The sequence below is a fragment of the Suillus subaureus genome, assembly GCF_016647635.1.
Source record: "Suillus subaureus strain MN1 chromosome Unknown BJ212scaffold_1, whole genome shotgun sequence".
NCBI lineage: Eukaryota > Fungi > Basidiomycota > Agaricomycetes > Boletales > Suillaceae > Suillus > Suillus subaureus.
In genome coordinates this window covers 955,966-980,980 of record NW_024538557.1, presented here as the reverse complement: position 1 = coordinate 980,980, position 25,015 = coordinate 955,966, and the positions used below count along the sequence as shown (strand labels likewise).

Sequence of the window (25,015 nt, the reverse complement as noted above, 5' to 3'; positions counted from 1 at the left end):
GACCACAAGATCGACCTCAAAGAATCGTTTGAACCGCGGAAATGCAAAATCTATCCGCTTAATGCCAAAGAAGAAAAGGCTATGAACGATTTCATTAACGAACATCTAGCTAAAGGAACGATAGTTCCTTCCGAATCCCCTCAATCCTCTCCATTCTTCTTCGTCGGGAAGAAAGACGGTTCCCTCCGACCCTGCCAGGATTATCGCTACTTGAACGAACACACGGTTAAGAATAACTATCCTCTACCGCTAATCTCCGATCTTATAGATAAGCTAAAGGACGCCAAGATCTTTACCAAGATGGATATTCGATGGGGATATAATAACGTAAGGATGAGAAAGACAGATCAATGGAAGGCGGCTTTTGCCACTTCCCGAGGACTTTTTGAACCCACCGTCATGTTCTTCGGAATGTGTAATTCGCCTGCTACCTTTCAATCTATGATGAACGACTTGTTCGGAGATATGATACAGGAGGGGTGGATTATTATATACATGGACGATATACTGATCTTCTCTAAAGACGACGAAACACATCAAATCCGAACCCATAAAGTACTCCAAAGACTCCGCGACAACCTCCTTCACCTTAAACCCGAAAAATGCACCTTTAACGTAACCGACATCGAATATCTCGGCATGATCATTAAACCCGGTTCTATCGCCATGGATCCCGCCAAACTGAAAGGTATATCCGAATGGAAGACTCCCACGAAAGTAAAGGAAGTCCGATCATTCCTCGGATTCGCTAACTTTTACCGACGGTTTATCGCTGACTACTCATCCATCGCCAGACCCTTAATAGATCTAACCAAGAAAGACGAAGAATTCTCTTGGACTTACGAACGTGAGGAAGCTTTTAATAAGCTGAAGCGTATTTTTACCTCATCACCGATTCTCCAAATACCCGACAAGAATTCCCCATTTGCGATCGCTACTGACGCATCGCTTTACGCCACAGGAGCCGTACTCCTCCAGAAAAACGATAACGGAGACTGGCTTCCATGTTCATTTTTATCTCAATCCTTTAACCCAGCTGAACGTAATTATCAGATCTACGATCGAGAACTACTAGCGATTGTCCGTGCTTTGAAAGCATGGAGACATTATCTCCTTGGGTCACCGTTCCCCGTAACCGTTCAGACTGACCATAAGAATCTTACTTATTTTAGGGACGTGCAAGACCTTAACCGACGCCAAGCAAGATGGCAAACTTTCCTTTCGCAATTCGAACTCCAAATACAACACGTACCCGGGAAAGATCTCATCATCCCCGATTTGTTATCTCGTAGAACGGATCACCTTCCGGTCGATAGTGACGAAAAGGATAATATTAGTATTCAACTTCTCCCCGACTCTATGTTTATCAACGTTATTGACACTTCTTTTACGGACAGACTACGTATTTCCTCCTCTATTGATCCCGTAGTACATACAGCGCTTCAAGCGCTCACTGACTCTTCTATTCCTCCCCCACTCCGTTCCGCTCTTTCCGACTGGAAATTAAGCGACGGAATTCTTTCCTTTAAAGGACTCACTTACGTACCTCCCGGAGATCTCCGACGAGAACTTACCTCTCTCCACCACGACTCCCCCACTGCCGGACACCCTGGACGCTTCAAAACCCAGGAACTCCTTTCTCGCGACTATTGGTGGCCAGGATTAGCCACGTTCGTCAAGAACTTCGTCGAAGGCTGTTGCATCTGTCAACAGAATAAAGTAAACACGCACCCTTCGACTCCCCCTCTCTCTCCTATCCCGGCTCCCATCTCCAACCGACCCTTTGCCCACTGCTCAGTAGATCTTATCACGGACTTACCTATCTCTGACGGTTTCGATTCTATCATGGTCGTGGTCGACCATGGACTTTCAAAGGGGGTAATTTTCACCCCTTGTCTCAAAACTATTGACGCTGAAGGCGTCGCGAACATTTTCTTTTCTAAAGTTTTCGCCAGATACGGACTTTACGATAAAATTATCTCTGACCGCGGACCTCAGTTCGCTTCTAGATTCCAGGTCGAACTCGGAAAACTCCTCGGATACAAGAATTCCCTTTCCACCGCATTCCACCCCCAGAGTGATGGAGAGACCGAACGAGTTAACCAAGAACTCGAAGTCTACCTCCGGATCTTTTGTGCTAACGACCAAACTGGTTGGGCACCCATGCTGCCACTAGCCGAGTTCGTTCATAACTCGCGACACCATTCAGCACGTGGCACTTCCCCCTTTTACCTTATGATGGGTTATCACCCACGTCACCTCCCCGATTCCCATCCAAAATCCGACATCCCTAACATTGAACAACGACTCTCATTACTAAATAAAGCACGCGACGAAGCGCTAGCCGCTCATGAACTCGCACGCAATACTATGCGTCAACGAATTACGTCTAAATTCGTACCATTCTCTAAAGGCGACAAAGTATGGCTAGAAGCCAAAAACCTCCATCTCGGATATCCTAATCGGAAACTCGCTCCTAAACGCGAAGGACCATTCACCATTACCGATGTATTATCCCCTATCACCTATCGTCTCGCGCTACCGTCACAATGGCGCATTCATCCTGTATTCCATGCCGCACTCCTTTCTCCCTACAAAGAGAACGATACCCACGGCCCTAATTATATCTCGCCTCCTCCTGACTTAATCGATGGCGAAGAAGAACACGAAGTAGAAGCGGTTGTCGGACACCGCGGATCTTCATCTAGACGACAATATTATGTAAAGTGGAAGGGATTCCCGAGTTCCGAGAACGAATGGATGAAAGAAGCTGAACTAGGTAACGCTTCTGACCTTCTTACTAATTATAAACGATCGCATCGTCTTCTTTGATAGTAGTCGGTGCCTACTACCCTTACAACAGGGGTAATGTTACAGTTCTATTTCTTTCCCTTTCACCTCTTCACTTATTTCACCTTATCACACATTCACAGAACATTCTATAACATTCTATCGTACGATTCCCTTTCTCTTTTCTGATTCGCTATTTACTTTCCATCTCCGATTCATTTATTAAAGCTCCGCTTTAATTCCTTTATATATACTCTATCTCTTACGCTTGTACTCTTTAACTTGACCTACGCAGACCAGGGCCTGCAATATACTGCTTAACTCGCACGACTCGTACATAGGTGTACGCTTTAGACTCTTTGTGACCGTTTAGCCGTTCTCACGAACGCCGAGCGTAACAGCTACCGTATGTAAATCTAGCACTTCGTGCATTCTACTGAACTGAGAAGAACCCGTAGCCTGCCTAGCATTATTTGTCAGAGCAGCTGCTCCCAATCGTGCCTCGCTCGGAGCAACCAATGGAATCGTCCAAATGTTTAACACAGGAGCAAGGATAATTGCCCCAGCGTCTGCGGCTTCGGTCTTCTCTTATTCGATGCAGGAAGGGCATAATGCTTGGTTAATATACTACTTCTTGATGGCAATTGCATTTCTCGCAGTAGGTGCTTCTCTATTACTTCCCCGAGATCCTAGTGTATGGGAAGATCACCAATAGCGAACGACAGCGTGTTAACTGTTTACAGCCATGTCAATGCATCTTCTGGGTATAAACAATGCAGTAGTCAAAATTTCTTCGTTCGGAACTTGACATTGAAGATATTTTCCTTCCTGGGAGCTCTCTGAGCACTTTCAAGCAATTAGTATGAAGATGGAGACGTGAATGTTGTGTAATTCGTCATGTTCCTCTGACGCTATGTCTATATCAATCCTGCCTGCTTGAAATTATATGCCCTCGTGTGCTGGACATTTCCATTTCACTGCAGCTGGGGTACGTACCGGCCTAACCTAATGCGAACCTTCCTTGCCATTCCGTTGTAGAACGCAAGATGGCTATTTCTGCTGGCTTATTTCTTTTAGAGTTGGCCTTAGTCATACAGACTGCATTATCTTTTTCAGCTCTACCCTGAGTCGTGGGCGAATGGAAGGAGAATTTGACAAAGCTGACATCTTGGTTAGACCGGAACGTGGAGGTGAAGCGTAGACCTGCTTGTGGTGTTGAAGTAAATCAAAATTGACGAGTTCCTGTGAGATGGTTGATCTCTTGCCGCGGGAGATGTACTACTCGCCTATTTGGAGAGTAGGGTTTTCTCGCCTTCGGAGGTCGTCAATGAGAACCATGCTGTATCATTTCAAGCCCGGGATAGTGCTTCGTTATGGCCTGACCCCGACATGGGGAATAGAAGAGACCACACCCCAAGTGCATCAGACGGCTGGAGCCATATGGTTTTAGGATCATGATTCAAAAGCACTGCTAGCATATACCCGTCTTTTGAAATTCGTAGAGCTGCGAACAGCTGATTCCGCGGACGCAATTCGCGTGACTGGACTCCTCCTAAACATGTACATCAGTAATTACTAAGGTTGTAACTAGATCTTGCCTCAGCTTGAATATCAGCATCAAAAACTTTCTCGAAGCCACCGCCCCTACCAGGAATCCAATTCCAAGGTAAGAAAATCCTCCTCCACATTCGAGGATTCATAATGCTGGCATGGATCGCGTTTCGGCAATCAGGCCTTTATGTCCATCAATCTGAGCCTTCATAAGTTCCATCCTTGCTCTCATCTCCCCCATCTCGTCTTTTAGATCGGCGTTTTCATCCCTCAACCTGGCGTTGGCTGCACCAAGCTCCGACTTCTCTTCCATGAATGCTGCTATCTCAGCTTCGGGAAGGCGTCGGGAGGCATCACATCTCTTTTGAAGTAGAGAAAGACGGGCTTCTAGTGCCTGGTTTTGTCGTCGATGGCTCCTACAACAATGTTTTGTTCAGGATGCATGCAAAGCAAATGAAATTCGTACCGAGCGTCCTCACTCATTTGTTCGAATGTCTTCTGATAACTCTCCAGATGCAGCTCCACCTGCTTAAATTGCGTTCTTAGCTGTTGGAGCTCTTCAGCCCGGTCATTGAACTTCTGGAAGTCTCCATCCCTACAAACAAGTCAGCGAACATCATAGCGGAACCCAATGTGAAGAAGTCGAACCAGAGACGTTGCATGCGAATGTGCTGCTCGATCTGTCGCTCATAATCCCTTAGACGGTCAACTTTGTGCTGGGTTTCCTTTCTCTGAGTCTGGAGCTCAAATACTTGTTTTACTGCATCCGCGAGCAATTGTCCTTGAGCAGCAAAAAGAGCCTGGGTAAGAATTAGTACATAATCGTAATGTCGAATGAAGTTCTACCTGAGCTTCTTTCTTCGCCGTTCGTAGCGAAGCAGCTTCAAAGACCCATGCCTTCTTCTCCTCCCGAAACTCTTTCAGCTTGCTCTGCAGTTCAGTATTCCAATCAGCATATTTGTTTTTTGCAGATGATGATTGTTCCCTGTGATCCCTCAGCTGGCGATCTAACCGCTGGACCTCGGCCCTGTAGTGGCGTAACTTGTTGAACTATTACATGATGATCAGCAAGTTGAATAATTCGGGTACGAGACACACACCAGCCCCTGTTGCTCAACTTCTGCATTTTTGGACAAAATCCGATCTTGGTAAAGGCGTCCAATGTGTTTTACGTTCTCCCGTGAAAGCCAAAGCTCAAAGTTTAGTTCATTTCGCAGAAGTAGGACTTCACGCTGGAGACCAGAAATTGCCTGTGCAACGTGAGATGGAAGTTGTCCATTGTAAGTATTTGGATCTGGCGGCGCATCGAAAGCGCGCTTTGTCGGAGAATTGCTCCCTGTAGGGAACAATAGGGATGACCAGGCGGCCGTTGGGGCTTCGATCTCCACATCCAGATTGGATTTGAGTGCAACGGACGCGGTGATCATGCTCTCCAGTGAGACGCGGGGCTTTGCAGCTGGCAGCTCTACATAGCCAGGGTGAGGCGTTGGTGCCGTTGAAGTATCTCCGTCAAATAGGGTAGTTGATTCGAGGAGGGATGACTCAGCAGCAACCGACGCGATGTCAGCACAGAACTGCTTGCTGCCTAGAGCTGTGTTTCGCACGTCAAGCATCATGCACTCGCTCGCGATGCGAGAGACACTGTAATTGGCCCACGTATCGGGTTCTGTCAACTCTTTTGTCCAATCTCCCCATATGACTCTTGCATTGACAATTCTTCCTCGTAAAAGAGACTGCAAGCTCCATTCAGTTATAAGAATCAAAAAATAAATGACCATTGCGCACCTCCGATTTGCTCCTTATGTTGTCCTCATCGAGTGCATCTTCCCAACTAATAGAGAAGGGCGATTCATAGCGCCTATCGTTAATATACGCTGAGGGGCCACGCAGGAAGCGGAGTAAGTTGCATGGGAAAAGATAGTAGAGGCAGGAAAAAAAAATCCCAGGCGGTGGGGCGGAAGATGCGGTATTAAACATAAGCTCCAGCCTTTCCCAGCCGAGCTCAGGTCGTAAGGGCAGATTAGATGATGCAGTGAATTCGTTATACGCCGATGCTTGCGCATCGCCAGTCGCAGAACTTTCGTCTGTATCCTCAGCCTCCTCAAATGCTGGTTTAGGAACGGATCTCTCCTTCCAGCATATAATTCTTGCAAGAATTGCAAGAAGACGAGGGAGCATCGTCTTCAGCTTCTCACATGCTTTAACAGCAAATATAGGGAGAAGTTTGACTATGACAGTCAATCCAATGGTGCACACCGTCGAAGAATTGTCCAGCAGTAGCGAGTTGAGGAGACTGTCTAACAAAGGATGGTCGGCGAGTGCTGCTGCAAGGGACTGGAATGACGGCTCTGAAGTGTATCGATTGAGCAGGATCAATAGTTGCAGACGCGATGACGGTGTTGCAAAGGAGTAGTTTATTGCGGACATGAAATCCTAAGCACATCCTTCAGTACGTCTGGATGAGACAAAGTGCATCTGTCGAATACCTGAGGCCGACACAACCCAGACTTCACGAGGATATCTTCTAGATTGAACTTCCACAGCGATCTTTTCCCCCTCTGTTTCTGGTCAAGTTCGGCCCATTCCAGCAAGTCGTCACCAGATCCTTCATTGTATACATCCAAAACATAAAGGTCAAGGAGGCGACGTCGAAACTCGGCCACCTTCTCAGGATACTTTTCGTCTATTCTATCTGCTGCTGAGATAATTAGTTCCTTGGCGTGATTGACAGCCAGAGTGGAAAGCCGTGGTTCTCGTAAGGCGGGACGAAGAACTAGGTCGAACCATGTAGAGATGAGCGAAATTGACGTTAACAAGGGGCGCAAACGGAATAGGATGACCAGTAGCACTTCAGTATGCTGGAGGGAATTGTGGGTGATTGTATCGCTGTGGAGTGATTGGAGTTCCTCTTCCAGTCGGAAGAGTAAAACATCTGGCTCTTTAGATGCAGCACATTCACGGACAAATTCGTCTACAGCCTGGAGAGCCTGTTCTAGTCGTGCGTCATCTGGAGCCTCTTCTAATATTATGCGGATCTGGTGGGACAGAGCTGTTATCGACATGAACTCTGGGAGATCAGGGTTTTACTATGTAGCTTTACATAAACGTTGCACCGAATGAGCGCTCAAGCGCTCACATGGCTCCTCTCACCCGACTTCAAATTGTTACACGACTAGTCATGATAATAATACAAGTTATATGCCAGCAGTCAAATTTCCAATAAAATACTCGCATGACCTTGTTCTTGAATTTGTATTTTTTCGGAACGGCCTGAACGTTATACCTGTACCACTCGCCTCCCATTGATCCGTCTTGTTATCTTTCTGATACCCCGGCAAATAAACTTCACGCAGCTTCTTCTTCGCTGAGGACGAAATTACAGAGCGCTCATCCCGGCGATGGATGGCCTCGTCGCTGGGCAGGTTAATACCAGTGTAAGGGTCCAAGTGGCAGTTCTGAAAAACTCATCGAAAGCCCATGTATGGATCGTCTTTCCGTAAGTATGATGCAAATGCAGCATGACCGGTTGCTCAACCGTGTCGTTCACGACACCCACAAAAAGATTAGGCATAGACATTCCATGCCACTCAAGTACTCGGAACAACACCTTTCGTCTAACAGAGGGGTTAATAAAATGATTCTCCTGTGCACCACCAAAGCTTACCTCGAGGCAAAGAATTCCGCTTTCCATCTGGCAGAGGCATGAATCAAATGAAGGGGAAGATCTTGGTCTGATGACAAACCTCATGCTTATGTGAGTGCCAATACTTCTTCTCTTCTTCGGGGAGCGACTTGAAAATCTGCACAACAATCAGTAGCGAACAAATCGTTGCCTGAATGCCACCGTTACCTGTTCAGACACAATATACTCGATGCCGATCAACCTAGCATCGGCGGGTGCGTCGAAGTCGTAGATCACGCACTAGTTGATGGTGAACGAAACAGATCATCAGACATTTTCAAAGTGTCCTCACCTGATGGAAATCCTTCCAGCGGTGGCTGCAAAAATGATGAGACTCCAGTATGGTCATGTCTGAAATATGTTCAGGAGGAAGAACTACGACGTGCAAGTGAGGTACGCACGTATACACGTGGAATGCGCTAAAATGCTGTTGGATATTATTATCAATAGGGGTGAAGGATTGCCGCCTCAGCCGTGTTAGGCACCTTTACATGTTTTGTTGCTGTGCTCGTGGTGAATGAAGGACAAGAGTGTTTTTGTGTAATGCGAATGTCTTGTCGCTTTATATCTCACTGGAAGTTACTGGGCTGTCTGGTATATAACGTCGTGGCGGCCTCATGGAGTCATTTGAAGCGAAGGAGGACGTTAATTACATGGAGATCACCATGCATTGATTTTATAACCGAATAGCAGTTATCTACGATAATTCTGTGGCTCTCATATGAGAAGCGCAAATATGCCAGCGAGTGCGGGTATTGCCTTTTTCGGCAAACGCCGGGTTCACAGGTTGATTCTGCTTGGCTCGCTGTTGACAACGACGAGCACACATCCACCCAAAAAACCTCATAAAAACAAAGGTAAGCACCATTTCAGACCTTAAAAACCTCAGGATACGTCACTTGCTTGGAAATGAGAGTCTTTGGATGGATCGACGATGATCATTTCAGATGTACTAGAACACGTCACTGACGCATCCCCTAGATGTGCGCTACCATTGAGGAACTCCCTTCGGACCATTCTGACCACGAGCACGAGGAGGACCCTACCTCCCAGGCTGCTCTCGACAAAATTCAATCTCGTTCAGAGCGAAAGGCCCGAAAGGCTCTTCTTGGTTTGGGTTTGAAGAAGGTCCCCAGCATCACCCGCGTGACCCTCCGTAGGCCCAAGAACGTGTTGTTCGTTCTCTCTTCCCCCGATGTCTACAAGTCGCAAAACAGCGACTGCTATATCGTGTTTGGTGAAGCAAAGGTATGTAAGACGGATGGATATATATATTGTTGTTGATGTCTCGTTTCCATAGATTGAGGATATGAACTCGCAAGCTCAAATGTCTACGGCTCAACAACTTGCTTCTGCCGGAGGTGCAGGTGCAGGCGCCATGAACCTTGAAACCTCTGGTGCGGGCGGTGAGGGCGATGATGACGACGATATCCCAGAACTCGAAGCACCAGAAGACGACGGACCAGTTGATGAGACGGGCGTCGATCCTAAAGACATCGAGTTGGTCATGGCACAAGTCAACTGCTCAAGGGCTAAGGCCGTCAGAGTATTGAAAGAGAGCGGAGGAGATCTGATCAATGCCAGTGAGTCGATTTGCTGATCCTCTTGACTCCCTCTGACTCGTTATTGACTGTAGTTATGGCGGCGAGCGAATAATCTTCTGTCTTGTTCAGTGCTCTGGTTTCTCGTCACTGTATCATATCACTGCTTTGCTCGTGCAAGTAATTCGCATCGGGCACGTCCCACATAGGATGATGAGTCAAGATACCCAGCGCCGTAACTCGACATAATAATTTGACCGTTCCCATCCTTCTTGGATAATCTCAACGCCTCTACATCCCTTAGTATTTGCGCTCTCTCGCGATCCAACCATCAGTCCAAACTCGTCAGCTGCTTGAACTGTGAGCTGTTCAAGTTCGCCCTTCGCAAACATATGATAGTATCTGTTGTATACGGGAGTCTCCACTGCTAATACTGGGGTAGCTGGCGCGGCTTCTTTATATGTAGCTGAAGAGCGACCGTCGTTTTTGAATTTCCCTTTCGCAGTGTGCTGGCCCTGAGACATTACCCAGGGCACGAAGACATCTTCACCAGTCATAGGGTTGTCAGATCCATTGGTGTCGCTAGCAGGGATTGACCGTTTGGATAGCTCATCCTGCTCAATGGCCCACACATAGATCATCACGCGACCATGGACTGGAGAGACAGCCTGTAAAAGACGCTACAGATCATGTTAGTGATAGGTCTTCTGCTTATGAACAGAAGTAGCCCTTACCTGCACGGCGAGCTTTCGACGGTCATGCGATGCCAAGTGATGGATCGTAGCTATAGATATGGTGTAGTCCTGTCAGATGGTGGTCAAGACCAGTCGCCCTACGATGAATGAGAGCGGTTATTACTCACGAATACGCCTGATCTCCAACCATCTCCAAGGACATCACCCCAAACAACCTCCCGAGTGACCGGACACCCAGGCTCACTCCCAGCGTGCTGGGCGATCTGGAGCAAGTTGCGACTTCGATCGAGGCCGATTGTTAGTATACTACCGGGGCGATCTGCAGGCAGAGGAAGATATTTTCCATTCCCTGTTCCCGAGTCTAGACCAATCCAGCCAGTTGGGAGGTCAGAGAGAAATTTGGCTATGATAGGCCAGGGCTGCAAGACGCGATCGAGTCACGATGATTGAATTTTTGATGCAACAGTTCGCACCTTGTACCGAGTGGATGAAAAGTGAGAGGCAATCTGGTCATACACGGCATGAACGTGTTGGTCTTCGTGTACTTGCGGATCGTCGATAATCGTGACACTTTTTACAGGTTTCATTTCACAGATGGACTAGATCGTCGTGGTACGGGTACGACATGGATATTGGGAAAGTACTGAATGAGCATCCGCCTTCAACTGCTTCATCAACATGAACTCAACACCTCTTTATAGCATTAGATAAAGCCCATTTCCTCATCTACCAGCTTAGAGAATTTAGTCCCGTCGAAGGGAGGAAACGGAACTAGGTTGCGAGGTTCGAACGATGCGATTGTCGATGCGAGGTCTCTGGCAGTTAACTTCATTGAACGACCTGGTTATGACAGATGAAAGGGCATACTGAATCGATGTCGCCTTCAAGTGACCTAGGATCTGAAGGGCAGACGCTAACTCCTCTTGGTGATTGTCCAACAGGGTTGGATTGGGTACGACAATAAGAGGCTTTCCTAACCTCAAGACATCCAGAATCGTTCCCGATCCTTCCTCATAGTTTAGGGTACAGCTTGTCCGAGGAGAGCAGACAACTCACCAGCATGGCTGATGACGAGGTCAGCTTGCTCACACTCAGCCTGAATGGAAGGCTTGAACCTCCAAATTTCTATACCCACACCGTATCGCTGTATAGTACAATTCTCCTCGTTGAACTCTTCTGATTCAATGACGGAATTACCACGCTGAAGAATGAGGCGATCGTAACCCGAGTCGCGAAGTGTACTGAGGACAGTTTCTGATATAGTGGCCTCTACAAGAGCATCGAACCTAGTTGAACCTACCGTTGCGAATACGAGCATGAAATGGTTCTCGAGGTTTCCCAAGCAGGAAAACGTTTCCTTCTACAGCTGGTAGTTAACGAATGCCGCTGGTCTCGACTGAATTTAGCTCCAGATGACCCTGATGCATTGATGACTCGAAACTTTTTCTTGTTCCTTCCATCTGTATTGTGATCACGACAGTCGACGGTATTCTGCCATGGGATATACGCTTTGTGTGCTAGGTAAGTGCGAGACTGTATATTTTCTTGTATACGCTTCATGAACAATTTACCAGGATGTGGGACTATGGGGGTCGCAATCATCTCCGGGGTGATCACCAGTTTGCAATCCAGGCTGAACACACTCGAGACCCCCAAGTGGGAGTCGCATACACCTGGCACATGCACTCCCACAGCTGACTCGCCTGATCCTTCACTCCCGTCCATTTTCACCGCAACCGTGACAAGGAAAGAGAGTGCACAAAAGCTCCAACATACATTTGGACTCTTGGGTGGTCTTGGTTCTTCCGTTCAAGTTGTTGCCGGCGAGAACCTTGCAGCAGTTCAAAAAGCGGATGTTATTATTTTGTGGTGTGTATTATCAGTTCGTGAATATTTCGTTTCCCTGAACGATCTTTAGCTGCAAGCCTCACCAAGCTCATATTGTCCTTTCTCAGGTTGGAATGCAGGAAGCACTGGCTGGCAAATTACTCATCAGCATTCTCGCTGGTGTGACTATACACCAGCTTACTGGATGGGTCCCCCCGACAACCAGGGTTGTCCGCGCAATGCCCAACACTCCATGCAGAGTACGTGTATTTTCTGGTACCTCGCGTCTGTGAACAATCGCTGAACACGCAAATAGATTCGAGAAGGTATGACTGTAGTCAGCAACCTACCAATATCAGAGGAGGCCGAGCTCGATCGCTCCATCATCTTGAATATATTTTCATCTATTGGGCGCTGTCGCTTCCTCGAGGAAAAAAATTTCGACGCATGCACTGCGCTTTCTGGATCTGGTCCCGCCTTTGCATGTATATTCTTGGAGGCTATGGCAGACGGGGGTGTCATGATGGGCCTCCCGAGGGCGGAGGCCCTTGAATTAGCAGCACAAAGTGAGATTGCTAGTCGTACAGCATATTATAGCTCATTGTTTCCCTAGCTCTGCAAGGCGCGGCACGCATGGTTCTTCAAGCAGGAGCTCATCCAGCTCAAATTAAAGACTCGGTCACAAGTTAGTAGTTTTTCACCCAAAGTCACCGATCGTGCTCATGGATACTTTACTTACTAAACAGCTCCTGGCGGATGTACGATAGCGGGCCTCTTAGCCATGGAGGATGGGAAAGTTCGCTCTACCATTGCTCGTGCAATTCAGGTCGCGACAGAGCGCGCTAGCGAACTTGGCCAGCCCGCAAAAAATTAAAATTGTATGGTTTAACGACTTGCCACGTCAGCTAATAAGCAAGATAGCGTCTACTGTTGTACTTTAAACATGTATCCCAATCAAATCTTCGAGACCTCTAATTTAATGGAGGATCGACGACTGTGAGGGTGACTGCGCACACTGGCTCAGTCATTGTTTACCTATTGCTCCTGTAAAATGAGGACGGTCGTGTGAGTTAACGACGCCGCCCAGAGTGTCGAGGAGCAACAATCTACTCATAGATCTCACTTGGCATCTAACAAATATATTTATTCATCTATGGGGATAGGTGATCAGCATATAGTCTTTGCAATGACCGCATACTACTCACTTTGAGTACCTAGCTTCAATAGCCAAGGTCAGCTAAGCTAGGGATAGTGATTCAGCTCAAGAGGATATATCCCGCGTGTGAACCTCACTGCTCTCTGAGCCTTGAGCTCATCCACGGAGGCGAGCAAGTGGGGCAAAAATATGTCACAGGATGTCATTTTGTATCGCTCATAAGAATGAGCGCCCCTCCGTATGAGAGCAGAGAGACGCTAAAGTGACAGAGCTGTGACTTGCAGACATCATCGATTAAGAGAAGGCGAGGAATAGATGTAATTGCAATCGTAGAATACAGTGGTATCTGGTTGATCGAGGTCAGCATCAAACATCGATACTATCGAAAATGTGCTTACGATGCATATACTACCGATCTGGATTGACGACGTGACGTAAGTATCATGCATCGCGGACAGATGAATGAGAAGGACTCACAAAACTCGTGAGTATCGTCTGAGCGTTTGACGGTTTGCTATTGAAGAAAGAAAAAGTGTGAGATTTTTATACACACACGCGAGACCAAACAAGGCACAAACAACTTACTTTCCACGCCTCTTCGAAATCAACAGGAAGAATAACATATCTATTCTTCCGCACAGCTGTTGGATGCAAAGCGATTACTAAGAATGCGGAGCTGCCAAAAAAAAATAGCCTGACCTTGAAGTCCAGCTGCCTGTGCAATAGAAGATATTTCTGCGGAAGATAACCGGTCTGGTCTTGACACATCTAGATGACATCATGTTCAGCGAAAGGCATCAGCATTATTGACAAAAAAGTCGGCATACAATCCTCGAGGTCTACGTCTGGGCCAAGATTCATTTTACTAGTCACAGCCTGGAATATAAGACGTTTTTCACGCCTCGATGGTAGGGGGAATTCAATCTTCCTGTCCAGCCGACCAGGACGAAGCAAAGCAGGATCAAGCGTGTCTGCGCGGTTCGTGGCCATAATGACCTGTCAAATAGCAAAGAATTAGGAAATCCAGAAATCCAATTGGAAGGTGTATGTTTACCTTGACGTTGCTTCCTTGGTCGAAACCATCCATCTGATTAAGAAGCTCCAGCAGAATACGCTGTACTTCTCTGTCCGCTCCTGTTTGAGCGTCGAACCGCTTGGTCGCAATGGCATCTATCTCGTCAATGAAGATGATGGCAGGGGCATTCTCCCTGGCAAGTCGGAAGACGTCACGGACCATACGAGGGCCTTCTCCCAGATATTTCTGCACGAATTCACTACCAACCACGCGAATGAAAGACGCAGTCGTGTGATGTGCGACTGCTTTCACAAGCATAGTCTTACCCGTGCCTATTTATCATCTTTAGAACGTGCTACCCGAGCTTGGAAGCAACGCACCAGGTGGTCCATAAAGCAAGACACCGCGAGGCGGGTCGATACCAATCTTTTTATAAAGGTCGAAATGCGTGAGGGGAAGCTCAACCGCTTCACGTATTTCCTGCTTCTGCAAGTCCATTCCACCGATATCTGAATAAGACACATCAGGCTTTTCCTCCTTTCCAAGCATGGCTATTGATGAGTCGGCCTCTGGAGGAAGGATGTCCACAAGGGCATTTGAATGCCGGTGAAGGGCAACAGACGACGAAGGCTTGAGCAGCTCTCGGTCCAATGTCGACAAAATGCGCACGACATAATTCGAGCCGGTGGTCGAACCCACGATACCAGTGTGCTGGTCAATTGCTTCGAGGAATTGCCCGATGACGAGTGGGACAGATTTAATGCGCTTCACCTCTTCCTGAGCGCGAATGAGCTCGCGTTTGAGATTCGCTTGCTCGTCCTTTATGTAGCTTTCCTGGATGTCGAAGAGCTCTAGATGACGCGCGAGCTTCTTGTATTTGGTATATAAATCCTCCTCTTGTAATTCTTTATGGAGAGCGGCCTTCTCAGTCACGACAGACTCGAAGGTTGGCTCCTGATATTATTTCATGAGACTGACCATCTTTCTTGATCACTGAAACACGTACCTCTCTTTGAATCTCCATTCCTACGTCTTCCATGATGTCAAGTATTAAAGTAAGTGTTTTGGCGTATCTTGAGTGAAGCTGACGCGTTGGTTTCCGTGGTAAATACTTTCCTTTTTTATCATCCACATAACTTTCCAACAAAGTCTCCTTTGGGTTTAGCTTTCTGACCATGGCGCACGTCGTTCAGCCTCTGGATCAGCCTTCAAATTACAAAGACTCCCAGAGCAGAGTAGAACGCGCGAAACAAAACGACCTTCTCTCCAAATCCACAACATTATACGTGAGCTTTTCCTCTTGATATGTCTCAACATCACTTACGGTCCTCATAGATCGGTAATTTAAGTTTCTATACCACAGAGGAGCAGATATATGAGTTGTTCACTAAATGTGCCAGCCCAGAGGACGGTGGAGGTATCAAGCGAATAATCATGGGTCTTGACAGAAACACACGGTTTGTCTAGCCGTAGTCATGCAGTCCACCAGAAACTGACACTAGGACATGACTAGCACACCGTGCGGGTTCTGCTTCGTGGAGTACTACACTCATGCAGAAGCCCTTGCCAGCATGAAGTACGTTAGTGGCACCAAGCTAGACGAGCGTATCATTCGGTGTGATTTGGACCTGGGATATAAGGAGGGCAGGCAATTCGGACGGGGGAAGAGTGGTGGTCAGGTACGAGACGAGCACCGCCAGGATTATGATCCAGGACGAGGCGGATGGGGTGCACAAGCGCAGAGGCTTGAGGCTGAACGCCGAAGAGAAGTGGAAGAACGGTACGCGGACGCGCAAGAAGGACCAGGTGCTGTTGCTGGCGGAGGCGGTGACTGGAAAGAAACTGAAACGGCGGTTTCACGGAAACGCGGGCGGTCACCAGACGATGAAGGAGACAACGCTCGTATGGTATGTTCATCCCGGTCCCAGGCAATTCAGTTGTTGACATTATTGCAGGGCCACCATCGTTCACGGGACGACATGGAAGTTGAACGAATGTGAATGCATTGGCTATTACAGCTTGCTTTCTTACTTTTGACACATGACAGACATCAAAATGTGAAACTATACGATAGCAATTATAAGATGTATAAGTCGATGGTCAGTATACGACACGAGCACGCAGTTGGTATCTCCTTCCCCAGTGTTCTGGTTCATAATATGTCATGTGTAGTTGCCGTACAAGACGATGAGCTTCAGCAGTCGACGTGGGCCGAACCAGGTGTCGTGAATATAAGGAGAACGTGTTGGTCGCGCTGTAGGTAAAATCATGTCTCAGTCGCAGTCGCAGTTTGCAGTTATAAAACTAAACTTACAGCTCGACTTTGACGGCCCCATTCTTACCGTCCACATTGTCCAGTCGGAAATCACGCAAGTAATTTTCAACAGCTTCTTCAGAGATTTTTCCAGGCAAGCCCCAGATAACGACATGCTTCATGCGGGAGGATATCCCGCCATGAGGACCATTGCCAGAGAAAATCTTGCGTTGCGTCCCTGTCCTGCCCACCTGACCATGGCCGGATCGTGGGGGAGGGGCTGACAAGGCCCGTATTGGTAGACTACCCACGGATGCCTTGTCCAGTGCTTGCAGGTTCTTGTACAGGTGCTTTGTATCAGCGAGAGTGAGGTATGCGCGTCCTGTAGGGAGGAAGCGATGATAGTCGATGGCGACTAGCGACATAGAATGAACTGCGTTATATACGTCGAGTTTTATAGGTAACAAGGCTTACCATCCGTTACACCTAGAAGTTGGTCACGAATGCATAGTCTGCGCAAGTCAGTGAGGAGAGCTGAACGTGGCAGCTCTCGCAACTGTATATGTGTTCTGCCCTCTGAGTAACATCACACCATTGGAAAAGCAAAAAAAAAACCAAGTATCCGAACGTACCATCCACTAGCCGCGGGAGCATGCGCCGAATGGCTGTTGACTTGAACATCGGGAAGCAATGAAATGAAGGACAAGAAATTGAATTTGTGATTTGAAGGACCACGTGATCATATGCACTTTAGACAGTGACCACAATGTCAAGCAGACACGACGGAAGAAGGCGCGAACGCAGCTGGGAAAGAGATGACAGGGATCGTGAACGGGGCAAGGACCGCCATTCACGAGGCAACAGAACTGGAGGTCAAAGGGATGGCGGTCGTAAACGAGACAGTAGGTCTCGCAGTCCAAGGAGAGGTATGTCAAAGATCCTTTGCAGGGCTGCACAAACAGCTTATTCTACCTATTCAGACAGGAGAGATCATGACAAGGATTACAGAGATAGAGACTATAAGAGCTCGCGAAGAGAAGACTACGACCGAGACAGCCGCCGAGACGATAGACGGCCTGAAAGACGTGACGAAAGGCGTGAGCCTCCAACTCGAGACAAGGAGTCAAGACACAAGGACCCCCACAATCAACGTGACCACCCACAACAAGTTGGCAGGTATGATGCTGAGAGGCTTTTAGAAAAGCCTTCACAAGCTAGAACTCCACCCCCAGGTTAGAACTCGTATATTACTGTGCGATAGCAGTTCTCATCGTTAATTTCAGCCCCACCTGCTGATGCTGGTCCCTCCTTTTCTCAAAAGAGACCAAACCTTGATCCAGATGCCCTATCTGAAGAAGGGGAGGCCATGGATGCCACCAACGCCGATGAAGAGAGTATGATGGCTGCAATGGGGCTCACAGGTTTTGGCACCACGAAGGTATGTCAATCTTTTAACTTGCTACGATATATAATTCACCATATTCTCAGGGCAAGCACGTCGACGGAAATCAAGAAGGCTTCGCCGATGTTAAGAAGATCAGGACATGGCGTCAGTACATGAATCGGTAAGCTGCGCTTGCATGCCCACGTTTTGATACTCATGCATGCCTCTAGCCGCGGAGGATTCAACCGGCCACTAGATAAAGTCAAGTGAGCAGCTCAGCTCCAGCGCGCCGCAAGATAAGTTGCATTTCCTCTCTTGTGAGAGACAGCTTTCACTTCGACACAGTATATTCTCAGATATTACTTCATTTTTCCTGGCGCTTTTGGAAATACATGCGAAGTCCAGATTTTTTAAACTTAGTACATGAGAAAACATCTAATCGTTCAACAATCGGTGATGGTACAAACGACATACATAACAAGACGTATCCAGAAGTATGCGAGAAAGAAAAATCATGCTGACATAGAAACATCGGCGTTAACCTCGAGAGTTCAAGTACTCTCCCGGACGACATGGACTAGAACCCGTGCAGCTTGATGGTGTTCTTCGGAATGCCCTCCTCCGTGAGGAACTTGACAATCTTAAGCCTCTGATCACCCTGCAGCTGGATGACTTGACCCATCTCCTCGTCGTCGACGAGGGTGCCGTTGCAAGCAAACTCCTGTGTGAAATTGTTAGCGTCTGCAAAGTGTCGAAGCGCATTTACTCACCTTCTTGAAAGCCTTCAAGAGTTTTTTGGGATCATATTCTGCAGACAACTCAATCAGATGATGACTCGCTGGTGAAAAGCCCTGAACCTCACCTTTGGGTAATCCCTGCAACGTGGTCAAAGTCTTCCTTCCGTTCCTCTGCTGAATACGAATATGAAGGTAATTCTGCTGAGATCCAACGTCTTGGTTGCCTCCGAGAGGATCACCCTCGTCAGCAAAAGGATCTGAAAAGCGCCCTGTCAGCCAACGTCATCGAAAAAAGTTGGTGAAACAAACTCACCGAAAGAGTTCAGATTCTGCACGTTCATGCGATGTGAAGAGATAGATAAACTTGTGGACTGAGTGGGGATGTGTTGAGACAAGATGGTCGTTTAGAGAAAGAATGGACTTGTACTTGTAGTGTGGCTCCGGAATTGGATGATCAATAATTAGTCAGCATCTGGGCTTCATTCTTGTGGTGGCCGCCGAGCTCGTCAACAGCGATGATCACCGAAGGGACCAAACGCAAAAAACCTCCGACTTTTGGTCACCTTCCGTTCAATAGAGGTGAGCTTTCGTGAGTTTCATCTCATAGCTATACTCAGATTGTTTTTTCAGCCAAAAAGCTAAAGCAGTCATGGGTTGAGAGCACGAAGATAAAGTCTCAGTGGAAAGCCCAGAAAAAGCGGGAAGGTGTTCTTCAACGGAAACCCGAAGTACCTTCCAATGGCGGCCCGCCCCCTGCACATCATGAAAAACCTGATAGAAGTAGTCCAAAAGAATCGCACTCCAAGGTTCAAGGTTCTCACTCTGGCAGTCATTCCGAGTGCGAGCAGCAACCAAATCCAAATAGCTCAGCTGATGGCAGGATTTCGCTTCGAGAACTCGGCAAACAAGCTTACTCACGCAATTCCCTCCACACGTACAAGGCGGATAGACATCATACAAAACCTTCTCGCGGTACCAATCCGCAGAGAGGCAGCACCAGGGGAGGGCGCGGTGCTTCCTTTGGAGATCGGGGGCATGAGAAGGGGCAACCCAATATGAAGTATCGGATGACGGCCATGCTCGAAAAAATCAAGCGCGATTTTACTTGAATGGGATAAATACACGGTGGTGCGTACCTTGACACCGAGTATACGCCACAGCTCTCACTGTTTCGTTCCCAGTTCAGATGAAAGCACCGTCAACCTATATTTTCCTTGTTTCCCGTTCCGTCTGCCATCCTTTGATCATCACTCTCCGTATCACGTTGTCCCTCTCCTCTCACAAACCTTGTCTCCAGGGTATCCATGAAAGGCTTTGAGCCCACCGTAGTAACAGCTGTAAGAGCTGTTGGATGATTACTCAAGTGCCCTGGGCTTGGATCGTCCAATTCGTCTACTAGGCCAAGTGCTTTGGGTGGCATCCCTTCCAGGGGTTCGACGTGCCCCATAGATTCTATGCCACTTAGTGTTAGAGGTGACGGAGGAGGACTATGTGACTTTGAGCGTCGTGCATCTTCATGATGAAAGAATATGGGAGAGAAGAGTGGAGTAGTCGGTGCTGATAGTAAACCAGCTGTCATGGATAATGAAGATATTGTTGGGCCGTCTTGGTTATTAGATTCTTCCGCAGGGAAAGCGTTCCACGAGGATGTAACGAGCAATGATTTCTCTACCGCTCGAAGATACTTTCCAAGAGCTTTATAATGCTGTTTCGGTCGTACGCAGAGCTCGCAGACGCGTTGTATTGTAAAAGGAGGATCGCTAAAGCCATCTGCAATCAGATGTCGTTAATGACGCAGATATGTGCGCACTCATCGAATTCATGCAGTTGCCTGAAAATGAATGCTTTGATCTCGCTTGCTTCTTGGTGGTTCATGTACGCTTCCGGCACCTCACTATGGTCGAGATCGTTCTGTTCGCGAAGCGGGAACGGCGGTAACTTCAAGTTACCAGCTTTGAGGAGATCCTCAGGCAACGGTTGGAACTCCATTGCATTGTGAGGCGGTGGATCTGCTAGAAATAGGGCGATATTCTAGATGTCGAAGTTAGCTTCTGACTTAATATCAAAGGAGCGTTATCACCTCGTCCACTTTGTATTTGATCATGTCGCGTAGCAGGTTCCATTCTATCCTGAAGACTTGTGAGTCGTAAGTGCGTGGATCGGTTGGCTGGAAGAGCGCACTTTGGCTCTTCTATGTCAGAGTCAGCGATTTGCTCTAAAACAGTATCATAATCTAGGTGGGGTGGTAAATTTAGGACCTCGTGGTGAGTAAAGCGCGTTTACCTGGGTTCCAACGGAAGCCTTGTGATATGTCATATGCGCTCTCTGTCATGGACGCCATGTTCGCAGTTGATGGCAGTGTTTTGGAGTCTCGGCTGAAATTTGGACAACCGCGGCTACGGTCCAGGTGCTACGGGGGTTTCAAAGTTCAAACGCTCTGCCAGAAATTTTGTGCTTCTACTAGTGTAGTGCTTCCGACAGTCGTATGCTATGACCTCGGTCCGATCAGGATACGGTAGTGCAGAATGTTTTTCGCGAAGTCGGAGTATAATATTGCAGGCTTAAGCTTGGAATGTCTTACACACGGCAAATTAACTTAAGTATAGACTTGCTCCCATGCATGAGCATGCACGCCTGCTCTTCCCTAGCTTAACCCTCCACCAACTCTTTGACGAGCAATTTCACGACAACTAACGATGGCCTCCTTCAAATTCTGGGAGAACCCAAATTATGATAGGACCACCAAACGAACTGACAACAAGAGGCGGATGAAATTAATCAGGTCTTATGCCCCCGATTGGTCCGTCGCATTACCTTCATATTGCTTTCCATACTCATAATATGATCTGTCTTTGTGTAGGACTATCACGATTATTTTGGCGTGCAGTCTCCCTCTCGTGTACCAAATTACGAGTCTTGTTGACGCCTTTATAACAGGATTGTGTTCTTCGTCCTCGACGGCGTTCACGGCTTCCGACGAGAATTTTCGGTGCATGATGAAACGTGAGATTCCATATTCTTTCACAAAGTACGGTTGCTAATTTGTTCGATGCAGCATACTTTTCCCGTGAGTTGGGACATAGCTCTGACCTGCCTTAGGTGGTCTAACCTCCTTCCAGGTTTGCAGTTCATGAACGTGTTCCGGTAGGCTTCATGACGGGACCTCAAAACCTTACATTGTAATCTCAGTTCGCGATTAGGACATTGCCCTGTACTTCATTGCGATTGTGGCGCCGCTCGTCATTCAATTGGTAGTGAATTTACTCACTGTTCGGTCCTTCTGGGATTACCACTGCAGCGCACTCGGGCGTAGGTTCTTTTTTGTGCATGTCATCTTATTTAAACTCACAGAACTGCGTAGTCATCCTGGGGCTTGCCATCACAGGGGCCATCACTCAGTTCACGAAGATCACTGTTGGCCGTCCCCGTCCAGGTTAGTACTATGCAGCTTTTCCTATCTTACAATTTTTACGGGGGCTTGTAGATCTTCTCGCACGATGCATGCCGATTCCAGGCTCCTCGGACCCCACTTATGGACTCTCGTCAGATGCAATATGCACAAACACCGACACAGCTATCATGATCGATGGTTGGAGGAGCTTCCCTAGTGGCCACGCCAGTTGTAAGCCGTCATATCAATCCATTTATAAAGTTGTGAAATATTTCCAGTATCTCATGCCGGACTTGGCTTCCTATCGTATTATTTAGCCGGAAAGATGCACCTGTTCGATACCAGAGGCCACGCTGTAAGTAAACGAATGTCTCCAACCCCAGCGACGCACTAAAATATATATTTCTCAGCACAAAGCATGGATCTCCGTTACTCCTATCTTTGGGGCCATCCTGGTGGCCATTTCCCGTACCATGGACTACCGACGTTAGTTCATGTCTCAGTATTTATCATGTTTAACCTCACCTATTTCTTTACAGACCACTGGCAGGACGTCGTAGCTGGAGCCATCCTCGGATTGGTTGTTTCATATTTTGCATATCGCCAATACTTTCCTTCGCTATCATCGTCAATGTCTCACAAACCGCATCCCCCGAGAGTGCGACGTGAAGAGGAGCTGCCTACTGTCAACTCCGCAACTAGCCACCACAATCTGTCCTATACAGATGGCACGGAGGGAGAAGAAGTGGAGTTGGTTGGTGGTAGTGTGCGCAAGCCTGATCCAGCTCTCACAGGGAGACAAGGCGAACATGAGGCCGACGGTGGCGCTCCCCGTTTTTAAGTATTTTTCAAACTTCACTGGACCTTTGAGAACTTTGTCGTTATCCTGTACTGGACTATTTCTAAAGCCGTACATAATCACGTATTGCATGTATGACATGGGCGAAGAACCATTTGCTGCGACGACTGACCAAATTTGCGTTTAGGTGTACAGACAGTTGTCAAGGTTCTGACATATGTGTGAAGCGTCGAGTCACCGTGACATGGCATTAACCCCAAATAGACCACTAGTTTTGTCTTCGACCTTAACGTGCAAAATACCTCCACGCACAATATTCACTCTTCCAAGAAAGTCTTCATACCATGGAATCGAGAGCCATTAACTTTGGCGCAGGTCCATCTGCTCTGCCCGCCGCTGTACTTCAGGAAGCCACCAAAGGTCTCCTGAACTTCAACGGAACTGGCATCGGCATCGCTGAGATTTCGCATCGGTCCAAAGAGTTCACGGCGTATCTACAAGGCGTCGAACAAAACATCAGAAAACTTCTCGACGTCCAGCCCACACACTCCATCTTATTCACTCAGGGGGGTGGATCCACGCAGTTCTCAGCCGTCGTGCTGAACATGCTGGCGCGACATCACCTCCTCCACCCTCAATTGACAAATGAAGACCGAGTACTGGATTATGTGGTCACAGGGTCCTGGAGCAAAAAGGCAGCTGAGGAGGCAAGACGCATGGGGAGCACCGTCAACATTGCAGCCGATTCTCGCAAATACTCTAAAGACCAGAAATCCTTTGACAACATCCCAACCGCAGATGCGTATTCCTTCTCAAATGACCCAGCTCTCATCTACTACTGCGCCAATGAGACCGTCGACGGCGTGGAGTTCTCGGCTGAGGAAACCTCACCAGCCTCCTTTCCCTTCCATCTTCTCCCAAAAAATGCACTTATCCCACTTGTCGGGGATTATTCCTCCTCCTTCATGTCGAGGCCGATTCCTCATCTTTCAGACCACGCTATCATATATGCTGGCGCGCAGAAAAACGTTGGCCCCGCCGGTCTCACCATCTTAATCGTCAGAAACGATTGTATCGTTGACGTCGACGCCGCTGCGAGGCTCGGGGCGATCCCAGTCCCAATCTGTTTTTCGTACAAAACGCTCGCAGATCATAACAGCATGTACAACACTCCCCCAGTCCTCTCCATCTACATTACCGGTCTCGTTCTTGAGTATATGCTCCAGCTAGGAGGATTAGACTATTACGCTGGCCTCACAAACCGTAAATCGAAGAAGCTGTATGATGTGCTCAAGGATGGCGAAACCAAAGGCATCTTCAAAGGTAAAGTGAAGGAAGGCTCTGGTAGCCAGATGAATGTCGTCTTCGACGTCCTTGGCGAAGGGTTGTTAGCCAAGTTCATTTCTGGCGCAGAGGAGCGAGGCATGAAGGGTCTCAAAGGCCATCGGTGAGTCCTTGCCTTTGCGCATCATCCAAGACCACATTCTCATAATTTTTGCATGTAGTTCCGTAGGAGGTATGGAACATTATCATTTCTACACAGTTTGATTACTGACGTTTCATTTGTCCAGGCGTCCGAGTGTCCATATATAACGCCGTAACAGAAGAAGAGACGGACCAACTCATTTCTTACATGGAACAGTTTGCAGGACGGCACGAAGTTAACCAGGAGTGAACGGAGCATTATTAGGAAAATCATGGGTAATTTGACGGTTTGGACTCGAGTTTAACGTGCAGCTATCCATTTGTATTACCCAACAACCAGAGCATACGCCAGGCATCAACTGCATGGATGTTTTCGTGATAATTTTATTTCAAAAACCTGATATAGCACAGGCAGAAAAATTCACTAGGCATAGCCGTCCTGATTCGGAGTTGTTCGAAGTATTTTTTTTCACGACGACAAGGTGGATAGGTCGCTAGGCGAGGGACTTATTCATTTGGTCGTTGTCAACTTGTGGCTTCAGAGACTAATAATTGTCACTTTGACGTGAAGAGGACGTCCTGCGCTGGAGAAGATGAATGTGGCGGATGTACTTGGACTCGTCCCACGTAGAACCGTACGGTACAGGCAGGATTGATATCAACCACAATTGCACGATACTTACTGTATTTCAGGGAAACCTGAGGACGTCGTAGGTCAGGTCAAAGTCGTTTTCGAGTCTAGTATTTGTCTTTGTGTTCACATATACA

At 47.7% G+C, this 25,015-nt stretch overlaps 14 protein-coding genes across 14 annotated transcripts; 6 read left to right on the top strand and 8 right to left on the bottom strand.

Annotated features, from left to right (window-relative positions):
• Positions 1-4,333: 4,333 nt before the first annotated feature.
• On the bottom strand, positions 4,334-7,468 carry BJ212DRAFT_28161 (uncharacterized protein). The gene is made up of 7 exons (XM_041342819.1): positions 6,828-7,468; positions 6,127-6,774; positions 5,442-6,074; positions 5,188-5,391; positions 4,990-5,141; positions 4,808-4,936; positions 4,334-4,757 (listed from the first exon to the last, which is right to left on the bottom strand). Exons 1-7 carry the CDS (start codon positions 7,401-7,403, stop codon positions 4,487-4,489), a joined length of 2,613 nt encoding a protein of 870 aa, XP_041199930.1. The 5' UTR covers positions 7,404-7,468; the 3' UTR covers positions 4,334-4,486.
• A 460-nt stretch (positions 7,469-7,928) lies between these two features.
• BJ212DRAFT_1474269 (uncharacterized protein) lies at positions 7,929-8,372 on the bottom strand (the record flags this gene model as incomplete). Its single annotated transcript, XM_041339063.1, has 5 exons — positions 7,929-7,955; positions 8,006-8,032; positions 8,085-8,141; positions 8,192-8,263; positions 8,316-8,372. The coding sequence occupies 5 exons, from the start codon at positions 8,370-8,372 to the stop codon at positions 7,929-7,931; spliced, it is 240 nt and encodes a 79-aa protein (XP_041199929.1).
• Positions 8,373-8,777: 405 nt separating this feature from the next.
• BJ212DRAFT_29016 (NAC domain-containing protein) lies at positions 8,778-9,966 on the top strand. The gene is made up of 3 exons (XM_041342839.1): positions 8,778-9,271; positions 9,324-9,606; positions 9,660-9,966. The coding sequence occupies exons 1-3, from the start codon at positions 9,005-9,007 to the stop codon at positions 9,677-9,679; spliced, it is 570 nt and encodes a 189-aa protein (XP_041199928.1). The 5' UTR covers positions 8,778-9,004; the 3' UTR covers positions 9,680-9,966.
• On the bottom strand, positions 9,783-10,846 carry BJ212DRAFT_1256312 (uncharacterized protein; the record flags this gene model as incomplete). Its single annotated transcript, XM_041329780.1, has 5 exons — positions 9,783-9,988; positions 10,043-10,244; positions 10,284-10,367; positions 10,427-10,678; positions 10,733-10,846. 5 exons carry the CDS (start codon positions 10,844-10,846, stop codon positions 9,783-9,785), a joined length of 858 nt encoding a protein of 285 aa, XP_041199927.1.
• Positions 10,847-10,962: 116 nt separating this feature from the next.
• On the bottom strand, positions 10,963-11,577 carry BJ212DRAFT_1474266 (glycosyltransferase family 1 protein; the record flags this gene model as incomplete). Its single annotated transcript, XM_041339062.1, has 3 exons — positions 10,963-11,074; positions 11,127-11,265; positions 11,316-11,577. 3 exons carry the CDS (start codon positions 11,575-11,577, stop codon positions 10,963-10,965), a joined length of 513 nt encoding a protein of 170 aa, XP_041199926.1.
• Positions 11,578-11,666: 89 nt separating this feature from the next.
• On the top strand, positions 11,667-13,202 carry BJ212DRAFT_28598 (putative delta 1-pyrroline-5-carboxylate reductase). The gene is made up of 6 exons (XM_041342825.1): positions 11,667-11,780; positions 11,834-12,128; positions 12,178-12,346; positions 12,403-12,652; positions 12,700-12,771; positions 12,833-13,202. Exons 1-6 carry the CDS (start codon positions 11,756-11,758, stop codon positions 12,958-12,960), a joined length of 939 nt encoding a protein of 312 aa, XP_041199925.1. The 5' UTR covers positions 11,667-11,755; the 3' UTR covers positions 12,961-13,202.
• A 434-nt stretch (positions 13,203-13,636) lies between these two features.
• Positions 13,637-15,296, bottom strand: BJ212DRAFT_1258141 (P-loop containing nucleoside triphosphate hydrolase protein; the record flags this gene model as incomplete). Its single annotated transcript, XM_041329915.1, has 7 exons — positions 13,637-13,756; positions 13,828-13,883; positions 13,942-14,010; positions 14,070-14,238; positions 14,297-14,589; positions 14,638-15,211; positions 15,264-15,296. The coding sequence occupies 7 exons, from the start codon at positions 15,294-15,296 to the stop codon at positions 13,637-13,639; spliced, it is 1,314 nt and encodes a 437-aa protein (XP_041199924.1).
• A 9-nt stretch (positions 15,297-15,305) lies between these two features.
• BJ212DRAFT_28149 (uncharacterized protein) lies at positions 15,306-16,412 on the top strand. The gene is made up of 4 exons (XM_041342817.1): positions 15,306-15,543; positions 15,593-15,714; positions 15,771-16,164; positions 16,213-16,412. The coding sequence occupies exons 1-4, from the start codon at positions 15,433-15,435 to the stop codon at positions 16,255-16,257; spliced, it is 672 nt and encodes a 223-aa protein (XP_041199923.1). The 5' UTR covers positions 15,306-15,432; the 3' UTR covers positions 16,258-16,412.
• Positions 16,358-17,192, bottom strand: BJ212DRAFT_1443241 (uncharacterized protein; the record flags this gene model as incomplete). The annotated part of the gene is made up of 4 exons (XM_041337795.1): positions 16,358-16,511; positions 16,572-16,926; positions 16,986-17,087; positions 17,144-17,192. 4 exons carry the CDS (start codon positions 17,190-17,192, stop codon positions 16,358-16,360), a joined length of 660 nt encoding a protein of 219 aa, XP_041199922.1.
• A 60-nt stretch (positions 17,193-17,252) lies between these two features.
• Positions 17,253-18,274, top strand: BJ212DRAFT_1310208 (uncharacterized protein). The gene is made up of 5 exons (XM_041333972.1): positions 17,253-17,437; positions 17,492-17,743; positions 17,795-17,949; positions 18,000-18,076; positions 18,126-18,274. Exons 1-5 carry the CDS (start codon positions 17,278-17,280, stop codon positions 18,163-18,165), a joined length of 684 nt encoding a protein of 227 aa, XP_041199921.1. The 5' UTR covers positions 17,253-17,277; the 3' UTR covers positions 18,166-18,274.
• On the bottom strand, positions 18,275-19,130 carry BJ212DRAFT_1310204 (translation initiation factor SUI1). The gene is made up of 4 exons (XM_041333971.1): positions 18,946-19,130; positions 18,758-18,889; positions 18,666-18,703; positions 18,275-18,616 (listed from the first exon to the last, which is right to left on the bottom strand). Exons 1-4 carry the CDS (start codon positions 18,971-18,973, stop codon positions 18,473-18,475), a joined length of 342 nt encoding a protein of 113 aa, XP_041199920.1. The 5' UTR covers positions 18,974-19,130; the 3' UTR covers positions 18,275-18,472.
• BJ212DRAFT_1257301 (uncharacterized protein) lies at positions 19,130-19,741 on the top strand (the record flags this gene model as incomplete). Its single annotated transcript, XM_041329845.1, has 2 exons — positions 19,130-19,211; positions 19,263-19,741. Coding segments are annotated over 2 exons (561 nt in total), but the record flags the coding sequence as incomplete, so codon positions are not given.
• BJ212DRAFT_1310197 (PPP4R2-domain-containing protein) lies at positions 19,653-21,171 on the bottom strand. The gene is made up of 5 exons (XM_041333970.1): positions 20,916-21,171; positions 20,814-20,865; positions 20,713-20,761; positions 20,443-20,663; positions 19,653-20,392 (listed from the first exon to the last, which is right to left on the bottom strand). Exons 1-5 carry the CDS (start codon positions 20,971-20,973, stop codon positions 19,831-19,833), a joined length of 942 nt encoding a protein of 313 aa, XP_041199918.1. The 5' UTR covers positions 20,974-21,171; the 3' UTR covers positions 19,653-19,830.
• On the top strand, positions 21,172-24,989 carry BJ212DRAFT_1583689 (pyridoxal phosphate-dependent transferase). Its single transcript, XM_041342329.1, has 14 exons — positions 21,172-21,432; positions 21,493-21,513; positions 21,570-21,635; positions 21,688-21,699; positions 21,752-21,776; positions 21,833-21,941; positions 21,994-22,065; positions 22,117-22,254; positions 22,302-22,378; positions 22,434-22,509; positions 22,563-22,844; positions 23,198-24,269; positions 24,328-24,338; positions 24,394-24,989. Exons 1-14 carry the CDS (start codon positions 21,329-21,331, stop codon positions 24,495-24,497), a joined length of 2,169 nt encoding a protein of 722 aa, XP_041199917.1. The 5' UTR covers positions 21,172-21,328; the 3' UTR covers positions 24,498-24,989.
• Positions 24,990-25,015: the final 26 nt, after the last annotated feature.